The sequence below is a fragment of the Protopterus annectens genome, chromosome 8.part0, assembly GCF_019279795.1.
Source record: "Protopterus annectens isolate FY-2018-M chromosome 8.part0, PAN1.0, whole genome shotgun sequence".
Lineage (NCBI taxonomy): Eukaryota > Metazoa > Chordata > Ceratodontiformes > Protopteridae > Protopterus > Protopterus annectens.
In genome coordinates this window covers 605,053,347-605,080,882 of record NC_056741.1, presented here as the reverse complement: position 1 = coordinate 605,080,882, position 27,536 = coordinate 605,053,347, and the positions used below count along the sequence as shown (strand labels likewise).

The 27,536-nt window shown below is 41.3% G+C and overlaps 1 protein-coding gene across 1 annotated transcript in view; it reads left to right on the top strand.

The window, feature by feature from the left end:
• WNK3 (WNK lysine deficient protein kinase 3) overlaps positions 1-27,536 on the top strand; it is a gene marked incomplete in the record, with an annotated part of 2,462,820 nt that overhangs the window by 682,703 nt on the left and 1,752,581 nt on the right. Inside the window, 1 exon segment of the mRNA XM_044079290.1 lies at positions 9,103-11,856. Within this exon segment, the coding sequence (XP_043935225.1) occupies positions 9,103-11,856 (2,754 nt within the window).

The window sequence follows — 27,536 nt, the reverse complement described above, 5'->3', positions numbered from 1 at the left end:
TCCAACTGTGCAAAAGGATACGTTTTTAGTGGAGACCCAGGTAGAAAAGCTCTAGGAAAATACAAGGTGCAAAATACAGTACAAGAATACAAAACTGCAAAATACAAGAAAGAAAAATGCATTAAAAATCATTGTACAATTTTCAAAGAATGAAAATTCAAATACTGCTATACAGTTTAAAAAATTAGTGTATAAAACTAAGCAGAAAAATGAGATAATGTGAACTAACTTCTAGGAACTAAGAATCTAAAACTTCGAGTATCTTCGTGTGGCACACATCTAAATGCAGTATAAAAGTGTAGCAGGTAAAATTAAGTCAAGTAACTTGATAAGTTGTCCAACATAACCCAGTAGTTAAATGCAAGGCATGAGTTGACTGTTTTTGTGACTTAACAGTTTTGATAACTCTCCCCTTTCAATTAACCCACAAGTATTGCTTGGAAATCTACCCAGATGCACAGTGACCCTCTCAAAATAAGGTAATACAGTTTTGTAAGATTTGCTGTAACAGTGTATCTTGAAGGGGTCATCACTGTAATAGTAATGCTACCTTCCCTTCTGCTCCCTTTTGGGTATTGTACAGAGCTACAATTGCCCAGTTTAAGTAATCAAGTACATCATAAACTGAACTGCACTTTTAAGCTGTTCTGAGAGAGCAGACCCAGTCTTTGTCAACACTGGAAGCAACACTTTGACTTCAGAGAGAGTGGTAACAAGGGAGAGAGAGAGAGAGAGAGAGAGACAAGCAAAGTAAAGCAACGTTTGCAGTAAGAGTGAGGCAGGCCCATGGATAATATGTAGTATGATCACTTTATAATTTTTTTCTTTACTATGCAACCATTTGAACAGCAGCTACTTTGATCTAAGCTCAGAGGGAAGAGGAGAAAGGAAGCAGAGAATTTTATATTGCCTGGGCCAGCCTGTTGTCATCACATAATGGGTAGAATGAATACAGATGGAAAATTGGTGGGTTGCGTTTATGTCTGCTGTTTCATTTTGCATATTTTTGTAACTAAGTCAAGCTCTGACTGTTGTTACTTCCAGTAATATCAAGTTTAACAACACATTATTACTGTGTAGAAGTAGCACTTTGTAGCTGCTGTTCTCTTGTCCTGTTCAGCACTTTGAGTTGGTCCCAGTGCTTTGCTAGGACAGTACTTGAAATAAACTGGCTTTATAAATGAAGTCATATTTATTGTATATCTGACTTGATGTTAGTCTAGACTAAGACTATTGTAAAACTAATGTCATTAGAAAAACTTACTACTATTTTTAACACCATCCACTGTGCATTTTGTCGGTCTAATTTTTGTCTCTGTATTGCATTTGCAAATGGCTGCATTGATTAGAATATGTTCTGCAAGATAAACTAAATATCTGACCAGGATGCTTAGGACTTAATACTCATGTATTTACTTGCAGACTGCCACCATCTTGAATAAGCTGAGATTTTGCTTAGTTACATCATTGTCACTGTGTGGATGTGTTTTCTACAAGAATGGGGTTCATTGAAGAGGCCTGTGTAGAAAGGTACCCTTGCAGTGCTGTTTGGGTAAATGGTTCTGTTTACTTGATACTTACAAAATCTACATTATGGTATTTTTGCATTTAAGCTACCTTTCTGATTAGCATTAGTAATTATCTTGCTTGCTTCTAGTAATTCTTACAGAAATTGATCACAGAGTGGGGGGGAGCTTCCTCTTTTTCATGGTTATTTTTTTAAATGTTGGTGGAAGTTAACATGGGGCAGGCCCAGCTGTTAAAAGATTACACAATTACACTTACAAGTGCATGCACTGTGTGTGAAGGAGGTGTTGCGTTAAGTAGCTCTGTCTGAAAAGCATAATGTTTCCCCAAAAACAAAACTTAATTTCATTATATTTTAGTTTGCATCACTAAACTCTTATAGAGAAGACAAATCAAGTTGTAATTAGCAGCAAAAATTAACAGCTTAAAATCTAAAGATTGCACAGAATAATCATAACATTATCAATAAAAAAATGTTAAGATTTTCCTAGGATTATGACAGACCCTCTTAGAAAGGTAGTACTTTTGGAACCTCCCAAGTTCATTTTTTAAGGTCCATGTCCACATCAGTAGAATTTAGATGATTCTAGAGGTTAAATAAACAGAGATCAGACACCTTCATTCTTTTTTTTTCAATAATAAGTCTTTATTCTTTTCCAAATGTTAATACAATACCTCAACATATTTACAATGTATACATGAATGCTTCCAGCAGTTACATAAAGTCATTATACATTAATATAAACTTCTAGATGGGTATTAAATGAAGAGAATAAAAGTCTAGTATCAATATAAGGCTTATCTATACCAAGCTCCATATTTAGTATGTACTTCCCGGAGAAAAGTGGATTGGAACCTTAAGCTAACACAATATTAAAGATTTGCTCCCGTATTTTTGTGTTGTTTATACTTTTCTTATGATCTTTAATTAGTAATTTATGCGCTAAGATATGTTTTATCGCTACACTCTTAAAGTTTTCCCATGAAGTCTGGGATGGATTCAGCCAATTTCTAGCTATATACAGCTTCATTAACAGGAAAATGTTTGAGTATGATCCTTTGGGATCTATCCAAATTAATCGGAGGAATATGAAGAATCATAAACTCCTAAGAAAGTGTAGACTGTTGATAACCCATTTTTTGTAATTGAATTTTTAAAGAATTCCAAAGTTTGAAAATACATTTACAACTCCAGAACATGTGTAAAAGGTCAACCGTTTGATCTATACAATATGGGCATTTAGGTGAGTTTTTAGAGTTGAATTTATATAGAGTGAGACGAGTGTAATACGCATTATTAAATATCATCAACTGAGTAAATAACTTTTGAAGAGATACTGATTTTAAGGTTAAATTAATTGCATTCACTATTTTATTATCTTCAATCGTTAACAATTTCTCCTTCCAGTATTTGGATAAAAGTATTTGGTTATTGTATTTCAAATCTTTTATCAAATTATATGAAGCCGTTATATTTTTACAGTCCTGCGTAAGAGTTTGCCATAAGTTAGACACCTTCATTCTGATCTTTCAGAACAGCTAGCAGCCTCTCTTGACAGCTTGAGTTGACATGATATATTGTATACCAGTAGCTTCTTCAAGTATATGGGATCTAGATTGCATAGGGCTTGGAAAGTAAGAATTTAAATATAAACCATGCAGCCACTGGTAACTAACCAAAGTTTTGTGAAATGGGGATTATGTGACAAAACCATTATGTCATTAATCAGTATGTGCTCAGTTGAGTTTTGAGCGTTTTATCATCAATCAAACTGAAATCCCGTGCCAGCATATGAATAACAGTTGCAAAGTGTACAGGAGTACAGAGTAAATGTTATTTTTATTTATTTTATTGTGTTAACCAGAATACAGCACTGATCTCACTGGACCATTTTCAGACCAAACACATTCAAGCAAAAGAGTACAAATAAAGAACATAAAATGCAACAATTGAATGTAACAGGTTAAATAGTATAATGTAAAGTAGGTATTAGTGAAGAGCACATCTTGTAACATAATGTTTCTGAGTTTACCTTGGTAGATAGGCTTCTATCATTTGTAGAAAAGTGAAGGATCAAAGCAGTCTTCTTTATGTGAAAATAAGACCACCTGCCAGCAACTGATACTTGGTCCCTTAAATGTGAGAGATTTTGTGGGATTAGACAGGTTCTTCACATTTGAATCAAACTTCACATAATAACCCCCATTAGAAATTAGAGTGAATATGTATAGTATCTGTGGTATTTGGATTTCAGTGTGCTCCAGCATAGCTTTATTTTCTGAGTTAAGCTTAAGTTGGCTTTTATCCATCCAATTCAGGATTGAGTTCAGACAGTATTCTAAAATGGTAAAGTTGTACATCTGATCTTGAGTAAAGAAACGTCACAGTTGGCTGTCATTTACTTAATATTTTGTACTTATTCTGTGCATGACCTGTCTTAGAGATAGCATGTTCACACTGCAAGTGGGAAAGGGACCACTTTGGATCGCTGAGGCACTCAAGAAACCATTGGGTAGATACTGATAGAATTGGTATCCAGAACAACTGACTGAGAGTGGGTACATAAGCAAGAGGCAAACCACTTGAGAAGTATGGTGTATAAACCATAGTGAGATTAACAGCATTTTGGTAAGCTCCTGTGATCCATGGTGTCTGGTAACACAAGGTGAACAAGTAGGACTAAAATGGAATATCACCTTTGATCTTTCATCATAAGGAAGACCCCCACCACTCTAGCGGTGGCAATCTCAGTACTCTGACTTGATTGAAACCCAGATTGCCAAGAATTGGGGAGATAAATGCAACAATATATCTGTATGTAATTCACTTTCTTAATTTTGCACCAAAAGGGATGGTTCAAGACAGAGACGTTGTTTTTCAGGTTGCATGGTTCTAAGGGATGTTTCTTAAGGATGTGAAAACTAAAACCACCTTTACATTTGAGGGAAAAATACCCCTTACCTAATGCACATGCCGTACAGAAAATCATCAAGCCATTAAACTCCAAGCAGGGCACAGCCAGCTTAACTGGGCCAAGATCCAGCCCACAGTAAATTAGATGAACAACTAGAACTGCATTTGTGACCTCATCTGAACTGGAAAAACTAAACTACCCAGCAAAAGTTTTGGTAACACAGATCAGGATGTCTGCATTTCTTAAGGAATACAATCTAGGATTGGGATCTTCTACTTGAGGCAGCCTTCAAAAAAATAAATAAAAATAATTATGCAGCAGAAGCTTCAGAGAGAAATGCATTGGATAGTAGTCAGACTAAGGTCATCTTGACTTTAGAGATGTCCATTCTCAGTTTAGAATATGAAGTCAGGGTAAAGTGTCCATGAATATAGGTCACAGAAATAATATGTAAAGCCATGGAAAGAATTATCATGGAGATGATCAACAGAGGTATAGTAAACCTCCAGACACTGGATCTAACCCAGTTTGGTTTCGTCAAGGGCAGATCATGCCTGCTCAACCTGGTGGACTTCTTTGAGAAGGTCACCAAAGCAAGGGATAAGGACAGAATCCTTCACACTGCCTACCTTGACCTGGCCAAGGCATTTGACACAATACCCCACTCAGGCATTGTTGACAAACTCAAGAGGTTAGGTACAAACCCGTATGTCACTAGGTGGATAGCCAACTGACTGACAGGACCCAGGAAGTTAGAATTGAGGAGTCCACCTCTACAAAGATGCCAGTCACAAGTGGAGTCCCTCAGGGATCAGTCCTTGGAGCGCTCCTTTTTGGCATTTACTTCTCAGAAGTCAAGGCTAATGTCACAAGTGTCTGGCTGAATAAATTTGCAGATGATTGCAAATTAGGAGCAGTCATTGAATCTCACACTGACACAAATATTCTCCAGGAGGGGCTGACACAGACAAACAACTGGTGTCAGAGCCATGGGCTAAAACTATATGCCAAGAAATGATTAATAGTATCCTTTGGGACGTCATCCATCCCTGGTAACTATCATATTGACAACACACACCCCTTAGAGTTGACCCAGTAGTCAGGGACTTGGGGACAAACATAGATACTAATCTAGCCTTTGATCATCACATGTTTACAATGGTGAGGAAATCATTCCATGTTGCGCAACTTATAAACAAAAGTATGGCATCTAAGTCCAAGGAAGTCATTGTTCACTATATTCGGCATTCATCAGACCTGTCATTGAGTACAATGCCCCCTATGGTATGTACCTGACCAAGCATGTCCAACAACTGGAACATCCACAGAGGTTCCAAAAGAATACAGGGTGTAAGTAATATGTCCTATGCAGACTGCCTCAAAGCCCTTTCCCTGTATTCTGTCTCTTCCAGGCTTTTGAACGGAGCTCTATGCCTGGCATACAGGGCATTGTCAGACCCCACTCTGATGGACCTTCTGCATATCCTCAAAATAAACAGTAGCAGAATTACCAATTTTAAAGACTTAAACCTTGCCTGTGATATAAATAGGACCTGTTGGAAAGATAGGTATGTATCCCAGAGACTACCCTGTCTATGGAACAGGCTCCCTATCCATGTGAAGCAGAGTTCCTCCCTAATCCAATTCAAGTGCAACTTGGACAATTGGATGGGAAACTGGAAATTCATCCCTGGTTTGGCACCTCTGTCTCTAATGCAAACAGGTAACCTGTAAATGGTTCATCTCCCAGGCCCATGCTTACACTTATCAAGGGTATCAGAACTGGTCAGAGATTTGGGATGCATGACTAGGCTTAAAAAGGCCCTTGTGATCGTTAGCCTAGTAAACACCTATGAACCTGACTGAAACCAAGAGCTTTCTATAATCTAGAGTATAACTCTATAGCAATCTTCACAGATTCATTGACCAAATTATTGAAGCAAGGCAAGGTAATCCATCTCATGTATTCAGTAATGGTATTGATGACTAACTGGGTAACACATGAAGTGTACAGTGCTATCCTACTTAAAGGACTTGTAGACTCGCTGTCAATATGATGCATCTGAAATGCCCTTTGACCAACTGTAACCACTCTGCCTGTATTACCCTTTCTAGGGCTTTGAATAACTTGTGGGGACTGTACTTTTTATTTATTTTATAACCAGGTGAGTAGACTGTAATGGGTTATGGCTGGGCTTCCAAGATCTCATGCACCCAGATCTATATTTAAAGCAAGGTCCACAGCCCTGAGTAGGCGAGATAGCAAACCAGGCTTATTCTTGACAAATATGGAATTAAGCAGCAGAGCTACAAAGCTCTGCTTGGAGCTAGGGGAGAGGAGGTTCCATAAATGTATGATTTTGCAGGTATTATAGTACACACAATTGCATTCTGCCCCAATTCAGTTTTAGCTGTAGTGGCCAGATATCACCCTAACCAAGATATAAATTTCCATGGCTGAATAGGCAAAACTCCTGTTTCATTTTCTTCGTCTTCCCACTTTACACCTGTTAGCTGTGTATAAATGTCAGCAAAGAAGAGTTGGAAATTTGGCACCCATGGCACATCATACATCCACAGAACAGGTACATCTCATTTTGTGGCAAACTCTTGAGGAGTAATTAAATAATATTTTACCAAGACAATAAATGCCAAAATATTGAAAATTTAGAGTAATTCACTAATGAAACATTTCAGTTGCATAGCAGCAGCAAAATGTGAAGAGTGAAAATTCAGAGGATAATCAAAATTTGCACTAAGCCATTCAATTACTTTAGATAGTGTTAGCATGAAAGTTAATATAGTGTAGTATTGCCCCAGATCCACAAGAGACGAACGTTAGCAAATCAGCTGGAGAAAGGGGGAGGAAAACCTGACAGTAGTTAACACAAGTCTGTTTAATAACTGGAAAGTCGATAATACAAGCATATTTTCATAATTTCAAAAGGTAATAGGAAAGATGCAACTCAAAGTATACAATCAGCTGTTAATGTTTGTGCTGTAACAGAGTTAGTTAAAAGTGCCTCTAGCCACAAGACTACAGATACTCTCTCAAATAAATGTAAACATGACAAAGAGCTAGACTGAGGACCCAGTTTCCAACGTAGTTGCTTTTGCCCAAAAGATAAAACCAAAGAACAGTAGTCACTGTGTGCATGTGGACCAGACCATGGTCCATTCCAAGTCCTCCATAAACACAAGGTCCAAAGAAATCCTTAGTGAATTCTAATTGTTGGACCAGACAGAGATGAGGTTATGCTTATAGAAGTTGACACTAGGTTAGCTCCTGAAGTGCATCCAATGTGAAGTCATAGAGCTACATGTAGGCTTAAGGTCCATATATGCATAATTATGCTGCTTTGACCCTGCAGTACTATGGCATGTCACCACAACACAGCTGTGGAGGAACCTTTTTGTGCAGAAAGTAGTACTTTGACAGTCTAACAATATTGCAGTATACACATGCCATAGCTAGGCCTGGGAGTCTCAGAAGATTTGAGTCACTTTACTGCATAATGAGCTATGAAATGTATCCAAGGATGCCCCCAACAAAATGAAGAAAGTCCTAGCTCCCATCAGTGTGGTACACAAAGAACAGAAGTACTGTAAAAGGCAGGACCAGTTAAACAGTAACCTCAGTCTTCACAGTCGGCAAAGTAAGAAGACAATGTGTCACAATTATGAGGAGTCTGTCCTGGTTCATTGTTGTAGAGGTGTGGACATCTGCATCACTAGTACACTGAGTACAGAAACTCTCTCTTGCTGCCAGGCTTAGCATGGAGGGTAGGATGAAATGGCTGACACCCAGCTCTGTTCTGTCCTATTGGAGGTTACGATGGAAATTCAACTTGTCTGACCTCTGGTGGAGAGTGGGGATCTTGCAGGCCCTTCTCGAAGTAGTTGACAGTGACGATGCAATCCTTGGTTGTGGCGGATGCATGCATCAGGTCCAGACCAGTCACCAAATGAATGTTGGCCACTAGTACCTAGTCCATATGCCCTTGTTGGACCCCTCAGTCTTCAGGCTCTGTAGCAAAGTACACTAATGCAGATTTCTCAAGAAACTGAGGTCCAACCTAGCAAATTCTCATGTCTGGGACTGTCCAGAAAAGAACAGTTGGGGAATCTGGGGCTGAGCTGGCAGAGGAACCAGGAAAGTTGAGCACTAGTTGAGTGAGGAGAGTGGAGCATTCAAAAAGAGTCCAGCAGCAGGAAAAAAAAAGAAGCTTTCTTGTCATGCAGTTAGATAATATTACATTAGAAAAAAAAAAGAAAAATGGTGTTAAACATTTTTGTACTTTATAGTGAATCCGAACAGTGAAAATGCATGCTCAAACTAAGTAGTGCCTAGGCAGCTCTGTGCTGCTAATCTTGCCTATACAAAATTTCATTGCAATTCACACCATGCTGTTTGACTTAAGACTTCAGTTGTCATTATTATGAATGTAGATAATTGAAATAACAAGTGTTGTATAATCTGTATTATCGAGTAGCAGCTTTCCTCAACTTTTGTTTACATGAATGAAGATGATGTTTTACAAAGTCAGTGAATATCTGTTCTGTTTGTTCAGTTTCCAGAAAGTTTGAAACTTTCTTGTTAAGGTTTTGGAGTAACTGCATTGTCAAGAAATGCTTAAATGCTTATTTTGTTTCCTTCTAGCTTCCTGATACACAGGTTGCATTTGGGAATGATCGACAAAACCTGATTCAGCCTGGACATCCTCAGAATGTGATGTGTGATACCTCTATAACAGCTGTCCTACCACAGAACATAACTCTGTCTCCACAAACTCTTCCAGCACACCCATCGGGTGTAGCAGTGGATAAAGACAAAATGTCTAGTTTTCAACTTGTTAACCACGTTTTAGACACTTCAGCAGCAGCAGCATTTAATAGCACCATACAGACTACACATTTTCCAGGTCAGCCTTCAGATTCAGTACCAGGCCCATTTCATTTACCACAGACAGCTATGCAGCAGGCATTCCCACAACAGGACTGTTCTGTTCAACAAGGGCAGCCTGTACAAGTTGTGGATCAACAGTCTGTGAACCAGCAAAAAACATATCCAGCCTCAGTGAACCAGCAACAGGTGAATGTAAATGAATCTTCACAACAACAAGCCTTTGTGCAGTATCCAACTGAGAAATCTGTATATCTTAGTCAACAGACATGTGGTCAGCTTTCTGTGCAGCATCCATCATTTGCACAGAGTTCAACAGGGTTTGAACAGCAGCTTTCACAACCTGCTGTGGGCGAGTCTTCAGAACCACAACCTTGTTCCTCTCAGCAGGCTGCATTTCCACCACAGCAAATGGCATATCCACTGCAGCAGCCTTCATTCCCATCACAGGAAGTAACTTTCCCTCCACAAAAATTAGCACAGGATGCAGGCTTTCCTCCTCATCAGACAGTATCCCTTCCTCAAGATTCTTCATGTCTTTCACAGAAAACCGTGTACCCTTCACAGCAAACCACTTTACCAGAGCAGGCATTTCTGTCACAGGGTATAGGTTTGACTGCTCATCAGCTAACACTTGCGTCACAGGACCTAAACTGTCCTACTCAGCAAACAGCATTTGTGTTGTCAGATTCAGGATTTATACCACAAGTAGAACTACTGTCACAAGAATCAAGTTATTCTTGTCACCAAGCAGAATTTGTATCACAAGACTTAACACATGCTTCACAGCAAGCTATTTTCCTGACACATGATGGTGGAAAAGTCATTTCAACTCATGGCATGCCGTTGTCTGCACAGCATGCGTCATTTGTGTCACAAGACAAAACAGTCCCGGCAGAGCAAGTTGCATTTGTTCCACAGGATGGGTTACATGTTTTGCAGCAGGCAAATGGTGAACATTTTCTTCAGGTGCAGCAAAAGCCTTCAGACTTGACCAGTAGGAGGCCATCTGTTGAGCAGGTACAACCCACTTCTTTTCAGCATCTGCCATCATCCACACAGCCAACGCTTCAGCAACAGCAGTCTGCTACTGTCACACTACTTCCTCAACATTTGCCTTCAAGTAGTCATCACCCTACCCACCAAGAAATGATCCAGGTACCCCAGCAGTCCATGGGCCAGATACAGTTACAGCAAGCAAAGAATTTTGAAGTTTTTCTTCAGCCCCAGATATCGCAGCAACATTTGATACATACCCCCACACAGCCTCAAAGTGCTGTTCAAACATCTCAGTTTATGGTATCTCAACAACCTCTGGTCCAGATCCAGTCACAGTGTCAGGGTTCTGTTCCAAACCAACACTCTCAGGGAGTTCAGCAGTCTGTGATACAGAGCCAAGTACCCTCTCAGACCGTTGGTTCAATCCAGCAGCCATTAATGCAGTCCCAACTGCAGCCTCAGACTGTTGCTCCAAGTCAGCAGTCTCATATCTCTCCACAGCCTGTTGTAACACAGCAAACCCAGGTTTCCCTGCATCCTGTCTTACAAGTCCAGTTGCAATCTCAGGGTGCTGTTTCAGACCAGCAGCCTGAAGTGTCACATCAGATTGTGGTTCAGACTCCATTACAAACTCAAACTGTGACAACAAACCAGCAACCTTCATCTCATGAATCATTGGTACCCCAGCAGCCTCTTCTAGAGACCGAGCCACATTCAACAACTGTCATTACAAACCAGCAGCCTCTTGTATCTGTGCAGTCTGTGATATCTCAGCAAACCCAGCTTTCCCAGCAGTCCCTGATACAGGCTCAGATGCAACCTCAGACATCTGGTCTAGTTCACCAGTCCCAGAGATCCCAACAGTCTGTTGTTTCTCAGCAGTCTGATCTGTCCAAACAGTCTGTAGTTGAAAATATGTTGCAGTCTCAGAATACAGTCCCTCCATCACAAGCGTCCCATCAGCCACAAGCTGAGCAACAGCACCTGCTTCATAGTGTTATGCCTTGTTTGAACCAGCAGTCGACCCACTCTGGCCAGGTTAATTTGGTTTCATCATCATCTGGCATACCATCCCAGGGGCAGCCATTATGTGACCAACAGTGTTTGGTGTCACAGGTTTTCCTGCATGGTATTGATGCCCAAAATGAACATCTTGTCACCACAGGGGAGCATCATCTTTTAAATCAGCAGTCATATATGGAAATTATTCAGCAACCTTCTGCATCCATGCCATGTTTTTCTTCTCTCGGAGTGACCTTAAACCAGCCTTTACTGGGACAACAAGTTCCACCACAAGGAGCAGCTTTGCAGCCATCTTTGAACATGCACAGTTCTGCAGCGGTTATGCAGCCACAGAATGTTCAGGACCTGGAACAACAGGTCTCAATGGTTTTGTCACTGGCAACTCCTGCACCACCATCTCTGTCTGCATTATCATTACCTTTGGATCAGCAGCAGTCACAAGCACAGATGTTGGAACAGGCATCTCAGCAACTCCAGTGCATCCAACAGGTAATATATATATATGTGTGTGTGTATATTTGTGTTTACATATATGTATAGCATGTAACCTTTTTGTGTGCATAGTAAAGCTTTGTAAAATTATTATACATTGAGTGTGTACTTTGCAGCAAGTCATTGCAGCAGGAGCAAAGTGCCAAGTCCAAGTGTTGCAGTAGGCACTGTTTTGTTTTTTGGTATAGTCCAAGTAGGTGTAACCTATTTGAAGTGAAGGCCTAACACTCCAGTTATATATTAATGATTCAGGAAAAAGAAAATATCAGTACAAATTAAATTTTTTGACAAATTAAGAGTATTAGAAGTAAGTAAGAGAAAAAGCTCATCACAGTTTCAGAATGTGTTTAGGTTAATTGATGTAGAAAATAACAGATTGTGTTCATATATTATATAGACCACTAGCTAAATGATTGATCAAATCTTAAAATACTAAATAAGCATGTTTAAATCTTAAATACTAAACCATTGTGATAAAACAGATAGTCCAGAGCTGTTCTACACAAATTTATAAAGTTTGCAAGAAGAAAGAAATTACATCATCCACCCCATTCAGTAATATGAAATACATAATTACTAATAAGCAGACATATGCTCAATATTTACAGCATATATGGTCCTAAAGTTGTGTATGTATTTTTAAGAGTGGAGTATTATTGAAAGGATGGCCATGATCCGAAAAAGTTACTGAAGAGTTGTATGAAAATAGAATTGAAGCACAAGGACAATTAAATAACATTTGTTATAAGCATAGGGTACAAATAGGAAGACTGGAGTCACTGGTTAAAAAGAGGCAGGGAATTTAATGTTAAGACTTGGATAGCAAGAAAGTGTACGAAATGTAAGAGATTAAAACAATATAGTATATCACAGTAATAGGTGGGAAGAAAGTAAGTTTGAGTGGAAAGAGGGTTACTTAGAAGCAACAGTGGAAATTCTGAGTGATAGGAATGTAAAATATATGAAAAGGGGGCAACAATGAGGAATCAATAGATAGAATAAACAGAGCAAGACAAATGAGAGAAAAGTGTAACTGTAATGCAAGGAGGTGTCACAGGGGATGACGAAGGGACAGATGAAAGATCGTATGGGTATTCAGTAAAAGAGTGTAAGTGAGGGTTATAGTTGGATAGGATACTGACCAGTGAAAGTAGTGGTGACTAATTCGGCTTAAGAGAAGGAAGGAAGAAAGAAAAAAAAGAGCAAAAGACGTGAACTAGAAAAGAAATGCTTTTTAGTAAGGCCCTAGAGCAGTCCTTCTTCTTTGACCGTCCTGCACAGTATGGCAGTCATTCCAAGACCTTGTCTCCACCAGGGATTCAACAAATGGTTTGCACTCCCAAGCATGCTTCTTTTCCCCAGGATGGGCATGCCTGGTGTCCTTTCTTAGATCACTGTTGCAATATTCCAGTACTTTTAGGTTATCTCGCCAAGGTAACCTAACTTACGGCCACTGCACCAAAGCCAAAAACCCTTCCATGCACTCGAACATCCAGCATATGACCTTAGCCCTTGGGTGAAGGTTACACATGTGGAAGTGCAAGATCTTCAAACTCAGTCGCCCTGCTAGACAGGAGTCCAGAGAAGTAAATAGTGTGGGAAGAAATATCCAGGAAATTGTTATGGCTAGGCTTGTATAGACCCTAGGGCCGATAGCCAGGTACCAACCTATGAACTGTCTTACCACCAGTCCACTTGCAAGAGCTTCACTCCAGTCAGTCTACTGACCGCGTTGTTGATCGCTACTATTGCCTATGCTTATTCAGATAAGTGAACCACTGGGGAATCTTTTTTTTCAGTTAAAGATTTGATAATGTCAGTTAAGAGAGGTAAGTGTGACGGTGGTAGGCAGATACCTTATCAGGACCTCCTTTTCCACTGCTTATTTTATGTAAGAGCAGAACATGATCACAGAAATTGTCAGAGCTGTCAATCATTTGTTCCTAAGACCCTCTGCTTGATTTTCTTTGTTAAACACATAACTAGAAACCTAATGTTTGAAAGGGCTTGCACAAACTAAAATGGCAGAACCCTCAGTCATCCCACTCGCAAAAGACATGTTCAAGAAGGCTCGGACTAAACAATTTGCTGCCCTTTCTGATTCAGATGGACCCATTGAGAATCCACTGTACGTAAGGCTCTTCTCAGGCACCCACTACCGCAACACCACCAGAGATCTGTATGGTATCTGACTGCCCCACATCCAGTGAGACTCCGCATACCAATTTGGTTGAGGTAGGAGACCCAAGGGTGGTCATTGGAGGGGGGGACCAGAGGGCATTCCTGTATTGTTCATGAGGGAAGAGGTGCCTGGAACTTTGATATCCATCAGGCTTCCAATCCGCTATACTTCATGAGAGCAGATGTCACCCCTAAGAAAAAGAAACTGAAGACTAAGAATGTTTCTCCTTTCAAGATATTTTAGGCAAAGGGTGGAGTTCTCAAAGGGCCTTTATAAGGCCGTCCTCTGTCTGAACCCCCCTTCATTCCCCTCTACTCCTTCACTTCCCCTTCTCCCTCAGAAGAATCTTCATCCAAGAAGGAGGAATCTGATTCAGATGAAGATTTCTCATCATATTCATCAAAAATCTATGCTGCGGGTCAGCTTGCTTCTGAAGATGAGGGCACCTTGTCTCTTGTTTCTCCCATTGAGAAAATCTCTGGGGAAGCTACATCCAAAACAATACAACACCATGATTGGGAATTCAAAACAAATATCTTATGTACAAAAAAGATGTTATAGTTTGCTGGAGGCAAGAGCTCCTAGTCCTCCTGTCCCTTAAGTCTTGTTGGCCTTCTTGGTAGTTTTGCATCCTCTTCAACTTCTCCTGATTTTTCAGCCTCTAGTACCCAAGAGAACAGACGGGCTTTATAAGCTACCTGAAGACCTTGAGTTTCTTTACAAAAATCCCATAGCAGATCCTTTTGCTTTTTGCATTTCTACTAATAAATCTACTAAACTTCTACCAGCAACTAATGTTCTTTTATCTGACAGTTGGACCATGCAACAGGTGTGGTAAGAAGGTTTTTACTTTGTCATTATTACCTGCAGAACCTTAAATTATCAGACTCAAATGGCAAAATACCTTTTGTCCATTTTAGGGGGATTTAAATAAGACCATGGCCAACCTCAAGGCTTCTGACCGTAAGCAATAAGTGTTGTCTATGCTTGGGCAAGCAAAGTAAGTTACATGACATTCCATTAAATGCAGCTAAGATGCTGTAAAGACTTCTTTCAGGGCTGCTGCTTTTAGATAATTATTAGATTTGCTTGGCTTCATCTACAGTCCCTTCTTGAGGATATTAAGGCCAAGTTTTTTGGATTCTGCCATGCACTGAGATCTTTTATTTGGAACCACGACAGTACAATTTTTCAAGACTCTGCAAGAGAAGGGTAAAATCATACAAGACTTTTAAGCAGATTTTTCTCACATCATTACCTAGGTATCAAATAAATTACCTGGCTAAGCCAACTTCTTTTGGCTGCAGAGATAAGAAGAAATCTCCTCATAAAGGCAGGAAACAGCCCAGAAAAAAAGTCATGACAAACCTACCAGAGACTCCCAAGTCTGGAAAACTTTCATTTCCAGACCAGTCAACCTGTCTGCTGCAAACTTACTCCCTCTTTGGTCCAGACATCTGTTGCAAAAAAGGCTGACTTTGTCCCTTCAAGCCTTGGAAGTCATCACTATTGACAAATGAGTATTATTCATCATTCAACAAGATTACAGGATGCCCTGAAGGGAAGTTTCATCACTGAGAGGTATTTCTCCTCCTCCTCTTTCCAAACAAATTAACTACATCTTCCTCTCTAACAAGATCTCCCAGATCAGGGCATAATGGAATCAGTGCCACACCAGTGTCTAGGGAAAGGCTTTTATTCAGGATTTCTTCTTGTCCCCAGAAAAGAGGGTACTTGGAGATACCTTTCTTGGAGGTACCATCTTTCAATTTGTTCTCAGTACAAATTTTTCCTTTCATCCTTCTTCAAGCCTTGCTGATTTCTCCTAGACTTGAAAGATGCAGACCTGCACATCCCCATTCACCTCACCTACATAAAATTCCTCTTCTCTGCCTTTTCAGAGCACTTTAAGTTCTCTGCTTTACCTTTGGGTTTATTGACTGCTCCTAAAGTCTTCATGAAGTGCCTTTTTTCAACAATTGCCTTGCAGAATATATAGAGTTCAGATTTTCCTATACCTGGATGAACTTCTAATTAGGGCTACCTCTCTGGACACCCTATATCTGCATTTCATGATCATGCTTAGAGAGACTGGGATTCACCCTAAACTTCCAAAAATCTCCTGTAACTTCTTTCTCTGTTGCAGACTAGATACCCATCTAACATCCTTTCTTCCACAAGAAAACTTCAGTTCCTTTCCACCTTCTTTCAGTCCTTACTCCTGCTTCAGTCTACTTCTGCAAGGGAGATTCTAAGAACCCTGGGTTACATGTCAGTAACCACTCCTGTGGTACCTTTTGCCAAGCTACTCATGAGAAAGATCCAGCGGGTGTCTGAAATCTCTTTGGTCTCAGCACTATCTGTTGGATTTTCAAATCCTTCTCCTACCTTTACTGTGATAGATTACAGGAATCCAGCTCAATCCAGGCATTCCCTTATGCTCAACCACTCCCATTCAGGAACGCCACACAGATGCATCAGTTTTGGCTTGCAGAGCCTGAACATGTCCATCTGTTCAAGGCTAGTGGTCCCCCCAAAACAGGAAGGACACTAGTGCCAAAGAAATGAGGGATGTTCGTGTTTCACTGTTGCAGTCCTAACTAATGGGTTATCTGGCTCCCGGTAGCCCTCGGTCGGCCAGAATACCGAAGGTAAGTAAAAATGACATTGGTTGCCTTCTGTTGTAAAGGACGTCAGGGTGTCCGATGCAAAAGGAGGCAGCCGATGTCACTTCCTCAGTCTTCCTTGCCATGGAGCCCAAAGCAGAAGCTTTTTATGCACGAGTGCCGGTCGGCAGTTTACCTTTGCTGGTTTCCGACTACAAGAGTTGAAGTCTACTACAGCTAAGTAATCCCGTTGGGGATCCTCTTTTCTTGCCTTAACGAATATCAGAAAAAGTTAATAATTGCCTTACCTGTGGAAAGCAGATTCCCCATAGAGATTTTCATTCCTATTACATTATTTGTTTAGGCCTTGACCACGACATTCTCAATTGTGATCTCTGTGCCTCCTTTAATCCGCGTACTCTCTGTCATCGGGCTAAGATTTTGGCTAGGCATTTTGGAGTTTGGCCTAAATTCGTTGGTATGGCATCTGCCAGTCTTCAGGCTTTGAATATTCCAAAGAAACGTTAAGGATAAGAACCGCGACAGGTCTCAGAAAGCTAAGTCCTTGGATGATGTTAAGTTGGTCATCAGTCAGGTGGTAACCAGTGAGACATCTTTGCAGTCCGCAGATGTACAACCACAGGCTTTGATTGAGTCTGAGTCCCGAGTCCCTTAGGTCTTTGGCCTCCATTTTGCCTTCCCACCTGTCGCCTCTTCTGCTGAAGTCGGAACCGCTAAGCTGACTCTGGTGTCCGAGGCCTCCGTTTTGCGTTCTGACAGCAAACTTCTTCATTCGACTTCTGCTGCAACTTCCGTGGTTGCCAGGCCTCTCGAGTCCTTCAGGCTTGCAGGTAAATCTTCCATTCGTAAGCCTGTAATGGGCGTGCCTTCGCTGAAGGTTGGGTGTCGAGCTGGCACCTCGGCACCCGTAAAAAAAATCTACTGCCAGTTATTAGCGGACTGGAGTTCTGCTGTGGCGACCCCTAACTGGGAAAAGCCAAAAGAAGGAGGAGGATTCAGATGCAGAGGAGTCCATTCCTTCGGCCTCTCTTCCAGAGGATTTCTCTTTTGGTGATACTTTAAATACCCTCAGTGAACATTTTAAATGTGAAAGTCAGGATTATCCCTAATCTAAGAAACGGATTAGGGAGTTTCTGGATTTACCTCAGCCTAAGCCTCTTGCTATTCCACCTGTGTTGGAAGTTGTTGTTGATGTTTTTCTGGAAAATTCCTTGACTCTAAATTCGGTTCCTCCTGCTCCCAGAAAACCTGACTGGTACTACAGAGTCCCTGATTCTCATTTGTTTCTTTTCAGGAACCTGTTGGCGGATCCAGAGGTGATTTCTCAGGGCCCTAAAGGAGTTAAGGCCTCTGTTACCAGGAATCCTGTTCCCTCTGACAGGGAATCTAGGAACCTAGATAGGTGGGGCAAGAACGTTTATACCTCTGCCACCCTAGCTATTAAGGCTACCAATTGTCTTTTTCATATGGTGAAGTACCAGCAGCACACCTTGGAGGCTATTAAGTCTAGGATAGCAAGTGTTTTGGCAGAAAGTAAAGACATGCAGGATTTACTGAATTCCGCCAGTCTAGTCAATAAGCATTCTTTGCATTGTGGTTTTGAAATCCTTGAAGCTCCAGCAGGGCTATGGCTACTGGATCTGTTATTAGAAGGTCTAGGTGTTGGCAGGCTTCCACTTCTGAGGGGGGAAGCTCCAAGCCTGCATCTCAGTCAAAACACTCTCAATGACTTTTTACAACTTCTGCCTGTTCTTGCTTGCCTGGAGAGTCCTTTAGGAGGAAGATTGGCTTTTTTTGCAGATGTCTGGGCCACTATCACAGATGACAAATAGGTGCTCAGAATGGTGTCTCTAGGGCACAAGTTTTCTTTCCGCACCTTTCCAGCTCCTAAGTGATTTCCGGACATTCCTCCAAACCAAAGGGCAGAAGTAGAAAAATAAATTTTGTCTGTCTCATCTGGGAGCAATAAAATCAGTTCCTGCTCATCAGGTAGGCCAGGGATTTTATTCCAAGCTTTTCCTAGTTCCAAAAAAAGAAGGCGCCTGGCGTCTTATCCTAGATCTTTCCATTCTGAACTCTTTTCCAGTAATTCCAAAGTTCAAAATGCTCACTCTGCATCAGTTGCTACCATTGCTAGAAAAGGATTCCTGGTTCGTAACCTTGGATCTCAAAGAGGCTGATCTGCACATCCCTATCAGGGAAGGTTGCAGGCAGTATCTTCATTTCAGAGTGGGCAAGCAACATTATCAATTCTATCCGTTGCTCTTTGGCTTATCTACTGCTCCCAGAGTCTTTACAAAGTGCCTGGCCCCAGTCATTGCTTTTTGCAGACAGAAAGAAATTCAGATTTACCTATACTTGGAAGACTGTCTGATTCAAGCAAGTTCTCAGGATCAGCTATTAAAGGATCTGGAATTTGTAAAGACTCACCTCTCTTCCCTGGGTTACACTGTCAATGAGGAAAAGTCAAAAATGGTACCATCCAAGGAGATAACATTCCTGAGAGCGAGTCTGAACACAGCCACCTAGATGATGCATCTCACCCAGGAGAAGCAGACAACTCTTTCAGTTTACTTCAAGGACTTGACCAGCCTGTCTTAGCTCCCTGCAAGGAAATACCTGCAAGCTCTGGGATTCATGGCATCTTGTATTCGCATGATTCCATATGCAAGACTGCATATAAGGAAATTGCATTGGTACCTCAAGAACATTTGGTGTCAACACACAGAGGACCTGGATATGATGATTCCTCTGCTTCCATCTCTACAGATGAAGTTTCTGTGGTGGGCAACAGCCTGTCTACAAAACAAAGGCATGCCTTTTTGAACACCTCCCTCCCCTCAAGTTCTGACTACAGATTCATCGGACTATGCCTGGGGAGCACACCTGGATGGCAGATGCGTACAGAGACGTTGGAACGCCCAGCAGATGCACCTGCACATTAATCTAAAAGAGTTGATTGCAGTTCAGCAGCCCTTACTAGCTTTCAAGCATTTTCTTTCTCCAAGGACCCTGCTTGTCAGAACAGACGACAGCACAGTCATGTGGTACATCAACAAGCAGGGAGGGACTCGCACTCTTACCCCCTGTGAAAACAAAGCATGAATCTTTGGTCCATGGCAACATCCCTGGACCTGCATTTCCTAGCTCAGTTTCTTCCAGGAAGGCTCAATGTTTTGGCAGACCAGTTGAGCAGAACAGAAGATGATACCATGGAAAAATGTATCATCTTTTGTGTTTAGTGCATTGGAGGTTTAATAAGTACGTTTTGCCATGGTATCATCTTTTGTTTTCTTACACTTGGATTTGTTTTTCAGGAGTGATTTTGCTGGCTTACTTGGATTTATTTGTTCATGACCTATCCATGATCATAGATCTTGCTCCATCTGCCAGGCTTTTGTGCCTAAAACTTTGAAAAGTAGGTCATCTTCCCTTTCGGTATATTTGGAGAATCAGCAGTTGAAACTCCTTGTGAAAAGCATTATGAAGGGACCCTCAGGGCCTGAGGCTGATTCTCTTGTGAAGTAGAAGGCCAAGAAGCCTAGGCCTGAAACTTCAGCTGCACCTCCATTGGCAGAAGTCTCTCCTGAGGCAGTTGTTAGTCCGGAGAAATGTTCAGCCCCTACGTCCGATTCACAGGCTGAGCTGGTAACGGAGGTCACCTTGGATCAGGATGATGGCATGTCCTTTGAGGTACTGCAGACATCCAGCGCAGATGTCCTGAGGGAGCCTAGACTTGTGATCACTGATGGCCCTAGGGGGATCTCTCAGATACTGACTAGAGGAAGTTGATTCTCTGCTTGCCTAGAAGAAACAAAAACAAGCATTTTTGTCACCTCCCACAGATCCACAAATGTCCCATAGGCCTCCTCCAGGGGTTTCAGTACTGGCCACACCCTGGGTTACCCATCCTCAGAAGCGGGTTAGGGAAGAGACCTCTTTCGAAGAGGAAGAATCATGATAGGATGAAGCCCCTAAATTATTCATCTCTGATCCCCTCTCTCTTGGATTATGCATCTCTGGAGGAGGATTCCAATGGTACTAATTCCCCAGTGGAGGAAATTACTTTTACTGAGACCTTGGATAAGATGAGGGAACATTTCAAATGGGACAGTTTTGAGATATCTGAAGTACAAAAATGTTACTACAGATTACTTGGGTAGATGCACCTAATCCGTCAACCATACTTCCTGTCCTCGAACAAAAAACGAAATTACACCCACAAGGGCTGATACCATAAAAGTGAGATGAACACCACAAAGTACACTTCACCATCCAACGAGTGAGCAACCTTCGTTTATTGATACAATATAATTCCACGACTAAGCGCTTTCGCCAACAATCTGGCTTCATCAGAGTCATCTGTTTAAACAATTCCTTTTAATTTATAATACATAAAATCTAATCTCATTGGTTAAAAATAGTGCCACCCACCAAAAACTATCTACATACTTAATTAATTTAAAAATATGTATGTCACTACATATATAGTCAAATACTTTAAACCTTTTAGACTATCCTCTATTTTTTAAAAAAATAATAAATGCATGTACAAGTTATTACGCAATTAATTTATCTTTTCATTTATATGACCATAAATGCATAGAAAATATATTTTAAATTCAAAAACATGACAGTTTATCAGACATTCTATACTATAATATTGTTTTGTCCAAATCCCTTATAAAATCATTAAAAATAATATTATATCTTAATTAATTAAGTATGTAGATAGTTTTTGGTGGGTGGCACTATTTTTAACCAATGAGATTAGATTTTATGTATTATAAATTAAAAGGAATTGTTTAAACAGACGACTCTGATGAAGCCAGATTGTTGGCGAAAGCACTTAGTCGTGGAATTATATTGTATCAATAAACTAAGGTTGCTCACTCGTTGGATGGTGAAGTGTACTTTGTGGTGTTCATCTCACTTTTATACTTCCTGTCCTACCTGTATTTTTGGATGCATTTGCAGCTTACAGTAGGACTCCTGATTCCCAGCCTCAAGCCCCTAAGAAACCAGACCGATTCTACATGGTGCTTGGAGACTGTAAGTTTCTTTTCAAAGTCCCTTCTGCTGACTTTTCTGTCATTATGGTGGCTTCTGATAAGCCCTCAAGGTTACTTCCCTCCACCTCCCTTCTTCCCTCTGACAAAGGTAGTATAGGCATATGGAAAAGTTAGGCAAAAAGTATACACTTCTGCCACCTTTGTCTTTTAGGGCTATCAATTGTCAAACACACATGACTAAATAAACCTTGGAACTCTTGTCCCAACTTTCCAAAATTATTTCATGTTTGCCTGACGTGGAAAACAAATCTTCATTTACATCATTGTTTGGGGCATCCTCTCAGGTGGCTCGCTTTTCAGTAACATCTCTAGTCAAAGTAAACTTTGTCATTCAGAAATCATACGAGTGCAAAAACTGAACTCAATTTCGTGTCTCCTGACTGTGCAGACAACATATAGACTATTTTCATGACTTTTACACATATAACACTTAGCTATTACATCACGGACATGCAGGTAGAAAGACTGATATTGCACATAATTAGAAACACATTTTAACACTTTTTGAACTGAACACATTTTTGCATGAGACTTTAGTATTGCACAGGTACTTGGTTAAGACATTACATTGATCCTTGCACAGAAAGACAAATTTGAGTATTGCACTGTAGACATTAGAGTATTGCACTATGGATCTTAGAGTATTGCACTGTAGTTAATTTACAAATTCACAACATGTATTGCAGTGAAAGAAGAGATATTTTACTGTATTGCTACTGCCCTAGATGGCGTACAAGTTAGCCATGGTGAATATTGTACTAAGTATTAGATGAGACTGGTAACCAGGTTAATGCACAATTTGAGACGGTTTCTACTGACCCAGTTGGACATCGAGTATAGTGGTCACTAGAGTTAAGCAGCCTGATGACATTAGGGAAGAAGCTGTTCCCGAATCTCGTAGTTTTGCAGCATACAACTCTTTAACGTATAAGTTCTGTAACATGTAGTTGCGATGCTGTAGAGGCATCAGCTAGGGCAATGGCTACAGGTTCAGTCCTGAGAAGATTTGCCTGGTTGAGCCTTCAACCTTTGCCAGAGGACATTAAATCCAAACTTATGGATGCTCCACTGGATAATTCAGCCCTGTTTAGGCCTGCCACTGTGGACTTGTTTAAAGTGTAAGGAGATGCAGGTTTCCCCTGTACCAAAATTCCAAAGGAAATTATCCTTCTAAATCTGTGTTTGTTAGAAGGCAAGTCACGGCCCCCTCCAACTAAGGCTAAAAAGTCTGGTAAGAGACCTCAGCAATTTGGACTCTCCAGCAAGCCCCACCTCAAAAGCAGCCCTTTCCAGAGACGCTTACCTACACATCCTATTTATCCCAGTTACAGAAAATGTTTACGATTCTCTGTTGCCTCTTGGTACTTTCAGTTTACTGGCTTGCCTTTTGGTTTTTCTACCGCCCCAAGGATATTCATGAAAGGCCTAGCCCCAGTTATTACTGCAGACTTCAGGACATTCAGGTTTTCCCATACTTGAATGATCTTCTCTTTCAAGCAGTCAGTCCAGTAGATGGTAGAGCACAATCTAAGCAATGCCATTTCCATTCTACAGTCTTTGGGTTTCATGATAAACTACCAAAAATCTACTCTCTCCCCATTTCAGGACCACATTTTTCTGGGGTACAGGTGTGATTCCCCACTCTGGACCAGTAATTAAGGAGCCTGAATCCTCACCACTAGCACTGGAGAGGGACATTCACTTGGAACAAAAGTGAGTACACCAGTATTTCCAGATGCAGGTCTCTGCATCAAGCCCAATTTCCCTTAGCACACAGGGAACACACTCAGTCCAGGGTCTGGGTTCCCCCTCTGTCCATATCCCCAATAAGACATCCCACTAGCACAGCTGTAGGTTTGAGTCCTCAGTGGAGTGTCCAAACCAAGTCCTCCAGCACCCTCTCTATGAAACCAGTGCTTCGTGTCCCCTGCTCCAAGTAGCAGACACACACACACACACACACTTTGAGATTTGATTTTCACACACATACCTGGTAAAGGCTGGCACAGATTTACTAGGTGTGCCCCCTTTTGCCCAGACTGTAAAGTTACGCTGCCACCAGACACTCCAAAGCCAGCTACTCCAAGGCGTTTACAAGGGTACCCAATTATACTGAGTGAAATTAATATTAATACAAATGGTAGTGTTTGGCCAATGCAGTAAAGCTTTCAGGAGTGGCCAGAGCTTTCGCCAAATATGTAGGTACTCTCAGAGATTAAAATAGTCTCTAAAAGACCAGCCACAATGACAAGTTTAAATATATTTACTAATAAAAGAACATGAAGATACTAAATATCTGGTTACAGTAAACACCAGAGTTTCTCACAGGAAATGTTAAAAATAGCACAGGTGGACAGGTTCACACAGTTGCAGGAAAAAAAAACAATACTTGACTAATCTTACTATATTTTCCTCACTGATCTAAATAATTATTTCCTGGTTACTTACTAGAACAAGGCAAGAATGAAGTAAGGTGAGGCATCATTTTTTGTCAGATTACAAAAATAGAGCTCTGAGACTTCAGTTTCACCTAGTGTTAAATATTATTTTTAGTGATGGATTCCAGAATGACATCACATACATCTGATCATCAGACTTCTGGTTCTCATGCTTCCCCCTTGGCTAGAAGCTATCAGGATTTAGCACATATTTGTCAATAATACACACGTACAGAGCCTTGCTAAGATCTGCTGCAGCTCGTGGAAGTCATAAAACAATGTTGAACCTCCACCCTTCCAGAGTAGCAAGTAGTTCACCCCAGTGACAATGCAGGAAGCTTCCTAGTACAGAGATTTTGTCTCTGGCTGCATTAAGAACTGTAAGATGCAATCTTTATGGCGTAAGCCAGGTAATTTAATTTCAAACTGTTTTCAAAGTTTATGATTAACCTCCTCGTTTCCAGTATCTTGTGTTGAAGCATATACATTTAAACAGTTACAGTAATACATGTATATTTCTTTTTCTGTCCAGCAGGCGCGCACTATTGGTAAATTTTTAACACAAGCAGCTTTACAAGTTAATTTTTCAACAGAATCTGTACGAATCAGTTTGATATGCAAATGACATAAAATTCTTTACAAAATTCCAGCTAGCTGTGCTGGCATATGTTACACATCCACTGCCCTACTTCCCCTGGCATAGCTCGTAATACCTCCCATAATCACAGCAGGATACAAACAGACCTTATGAAGGTGTCTCTCCCCACTTAGAAGGCTCAGGAACTCATTTCCTTTTTTCAAAACCTCATCCCTCTAACTCTGATCACTGCCAGGAATTTTCTCAGAACTGTGGGCTTCATGGCATTCCCCATCTCAATGCTTCCTCTAGCAAAACTGCACATGAGAACTACAATGGTTCCTGAAATCGGTGTGGATGCAATATGCAAATCCACTAGAGTTCCCAGTTCCCCTTCTCCCTTGCTTGAAGAGGGAGATTACCTGGTGGATTCAACAGTTGACTGCCAACCCAGGTCTCCTCCCTCTCCATCCTCTAACACCTGTCCAGGAGATGTTCACAGACAGCACAGACACAGGATGGGGAGCAGCTGTTAGCTCCATAAAAGCACAAGGGATCTGGTCCCCCCTGTCAAAGAAGGGAACACATCAAAGTAAAAGAAATGAGGGCACTGCTACTGGCTCTTCAGACCTTTCAGCCTCTCTTCATCCCAGGCCCTCTAAAAAGTTTCACTGACAGCATGACCTCTCTCTGGTATGTGAACAAGCAGGAAGGGGAAAAGTCCTCTTCTTTGCAGACTAGCCCTGCAAGTGTGGGAGCTGGCTGTTAAACGTCAGACACCCTTCAGGCTGTGTATATCTCTTCCAGCCTGAATGTAGTGGAAAACACCTTGAGCATGTCCAAAACAGAATCCCACGAATGGATGCTCCATAGGGATTTGTTCCTGGACATTGTCCACTGATGATACTCCACAAATTGACCATTTTGCCTCCCTCATGAACAGACAACTTCCACAGTTTTGTGCCAGAGATCCACATCCTCTGGTTTGGCAGGTGGACGACCCTCAGCCTGTCATGGAAAGGGGCATTTCTGTATGCATTCCCTCCCCTTCCTCTCATTCAAAAGTCCTGCTAAAGATTCAGCAGGAAAGACCAAAAATCTTGATGGTAACTCCCTTTTGGCTAAGATGGCATTGGTTCCTCCCTACTCCTGCATTTAGCCAAGGGCAGTCACCACAAGTTACCCCACAGTGTGGACCTTCTCACACAACACAAGGGAGCGGTCATCCATCCCCACTTGTGTACTCTTCAGCTGACATTGTGGGCAATAGGGTTTACCTTTTTTCAGTGGACATGCTTAGGGCTCTGCAGGAGGCTGGGAAATCCAATACTAGAGAATCTTATTTGTCCAAGTGGAAGAGATTTTCAATTTGGTGATGTTCTTTCTGTTTCACTGTTGCAGTCATTACATTTGGGGGTAATCTGCTGGCAGGTTGCCCTCAGTCGGCCTGAATAACAAAGTCTTGGGTCCTGCGTTGGTTGCTGTCTCCTCTTTCATGACATCAGTTCGTCAGGGGGTATAAAACATGCAGCCGACACCATTTTAATCTGTCTTTCTTGCCGCGTGGTGCCCAAAGCAGAAGCAGTTCGCAAGTGCCGGTTGGCCGACTCCTGAAATTTTCGCATTCGAGTTTCAGAACCGAAGTCTTCAACTAAAGCTAAGTACCCCATTGGGGAACCTTTTTCTTGCTTCTAAACAATGTCAGTAAAAGTTAATAATTGCATTACTTGTGGGAAGCAAATACCTCATAAGGATTTTCATTTGTACTGTATTCCTAGCCTAGGCCCAGATCATAACATGCCTTGCTGTCAGTTTTGTGCTAGATTTAACCAACGCACTATTAAGCGTCTGTATATTTTTGCTTCAAAATATTTTGGATCCAGATTTAATTACCCTGAAATGTCATCGGTTAGCAATCTTGACTACAGGAGTTCACAAAAAACACAAAGAAAAAGAGAGACAGACTGTCGAGGTCCAAAACCGATGAAGCTTCTCCTAAGCCAGTCGCCGGTTCGCCGGTACTCAGTGAGGTGCTTTCGCAGCCCCTGATACCCGCTACTTCTGAGTCACAGGCATCAACCGAGACCCATGCGGAGTATGCCGTGAGATTCCCTAGAGTATTAAACCCGCGGATGTCTCTCCCTTGGATGGGTCCGGAGCCGCTGAGCAGGCACAGGCTTCTGAGGGTGTTTTCAGGCCTCAACATTTTTATATAAAACCGACGCCAGCTTCAAAAACAAGATCAAAAACATCCAAGTCTAAAAAAATGACGCATGAGCCACGTGCTCAAGCCCCTACGCCTAAAAAACAGATGATCAAAAAGGCAGAGGACTTGATTACCTTGATCAGGGGTACCCCCCCCCCCCCCAGAGGCCTAGGCAAGACACTGATTATGAATTTTCAGATCAAGTTTCCATTTCTTCTGATTCCTCTTCTGATCAGGAATTTTTTGTTCCACTCTATGAGGATTCAGATGCAGAAGAATCCATCCCATCTGCATCTCCTCCTGAGGATTATTCTTTTGGAGAAACCTTGCATATTTTAAAGGAACATTTTCATTGGGACAGTCTGGATTTCTCTGAATCAAAAAAAGGCTTGGGGATTTCCTCCTTTTTTCTCAGCGTAGGCCTTTGGCAATACCTCCTGTATTAGACATTGTTGATGATGTGTATTTGGAATGAAGCATGGCTCCTGATTCCCTACCTCCAGCTCCTAGTAAGCCAGACAGATATTACAGGGTTCCTGACTCCCACAAATTTCTATTCAAAAATCCTGCTGCTG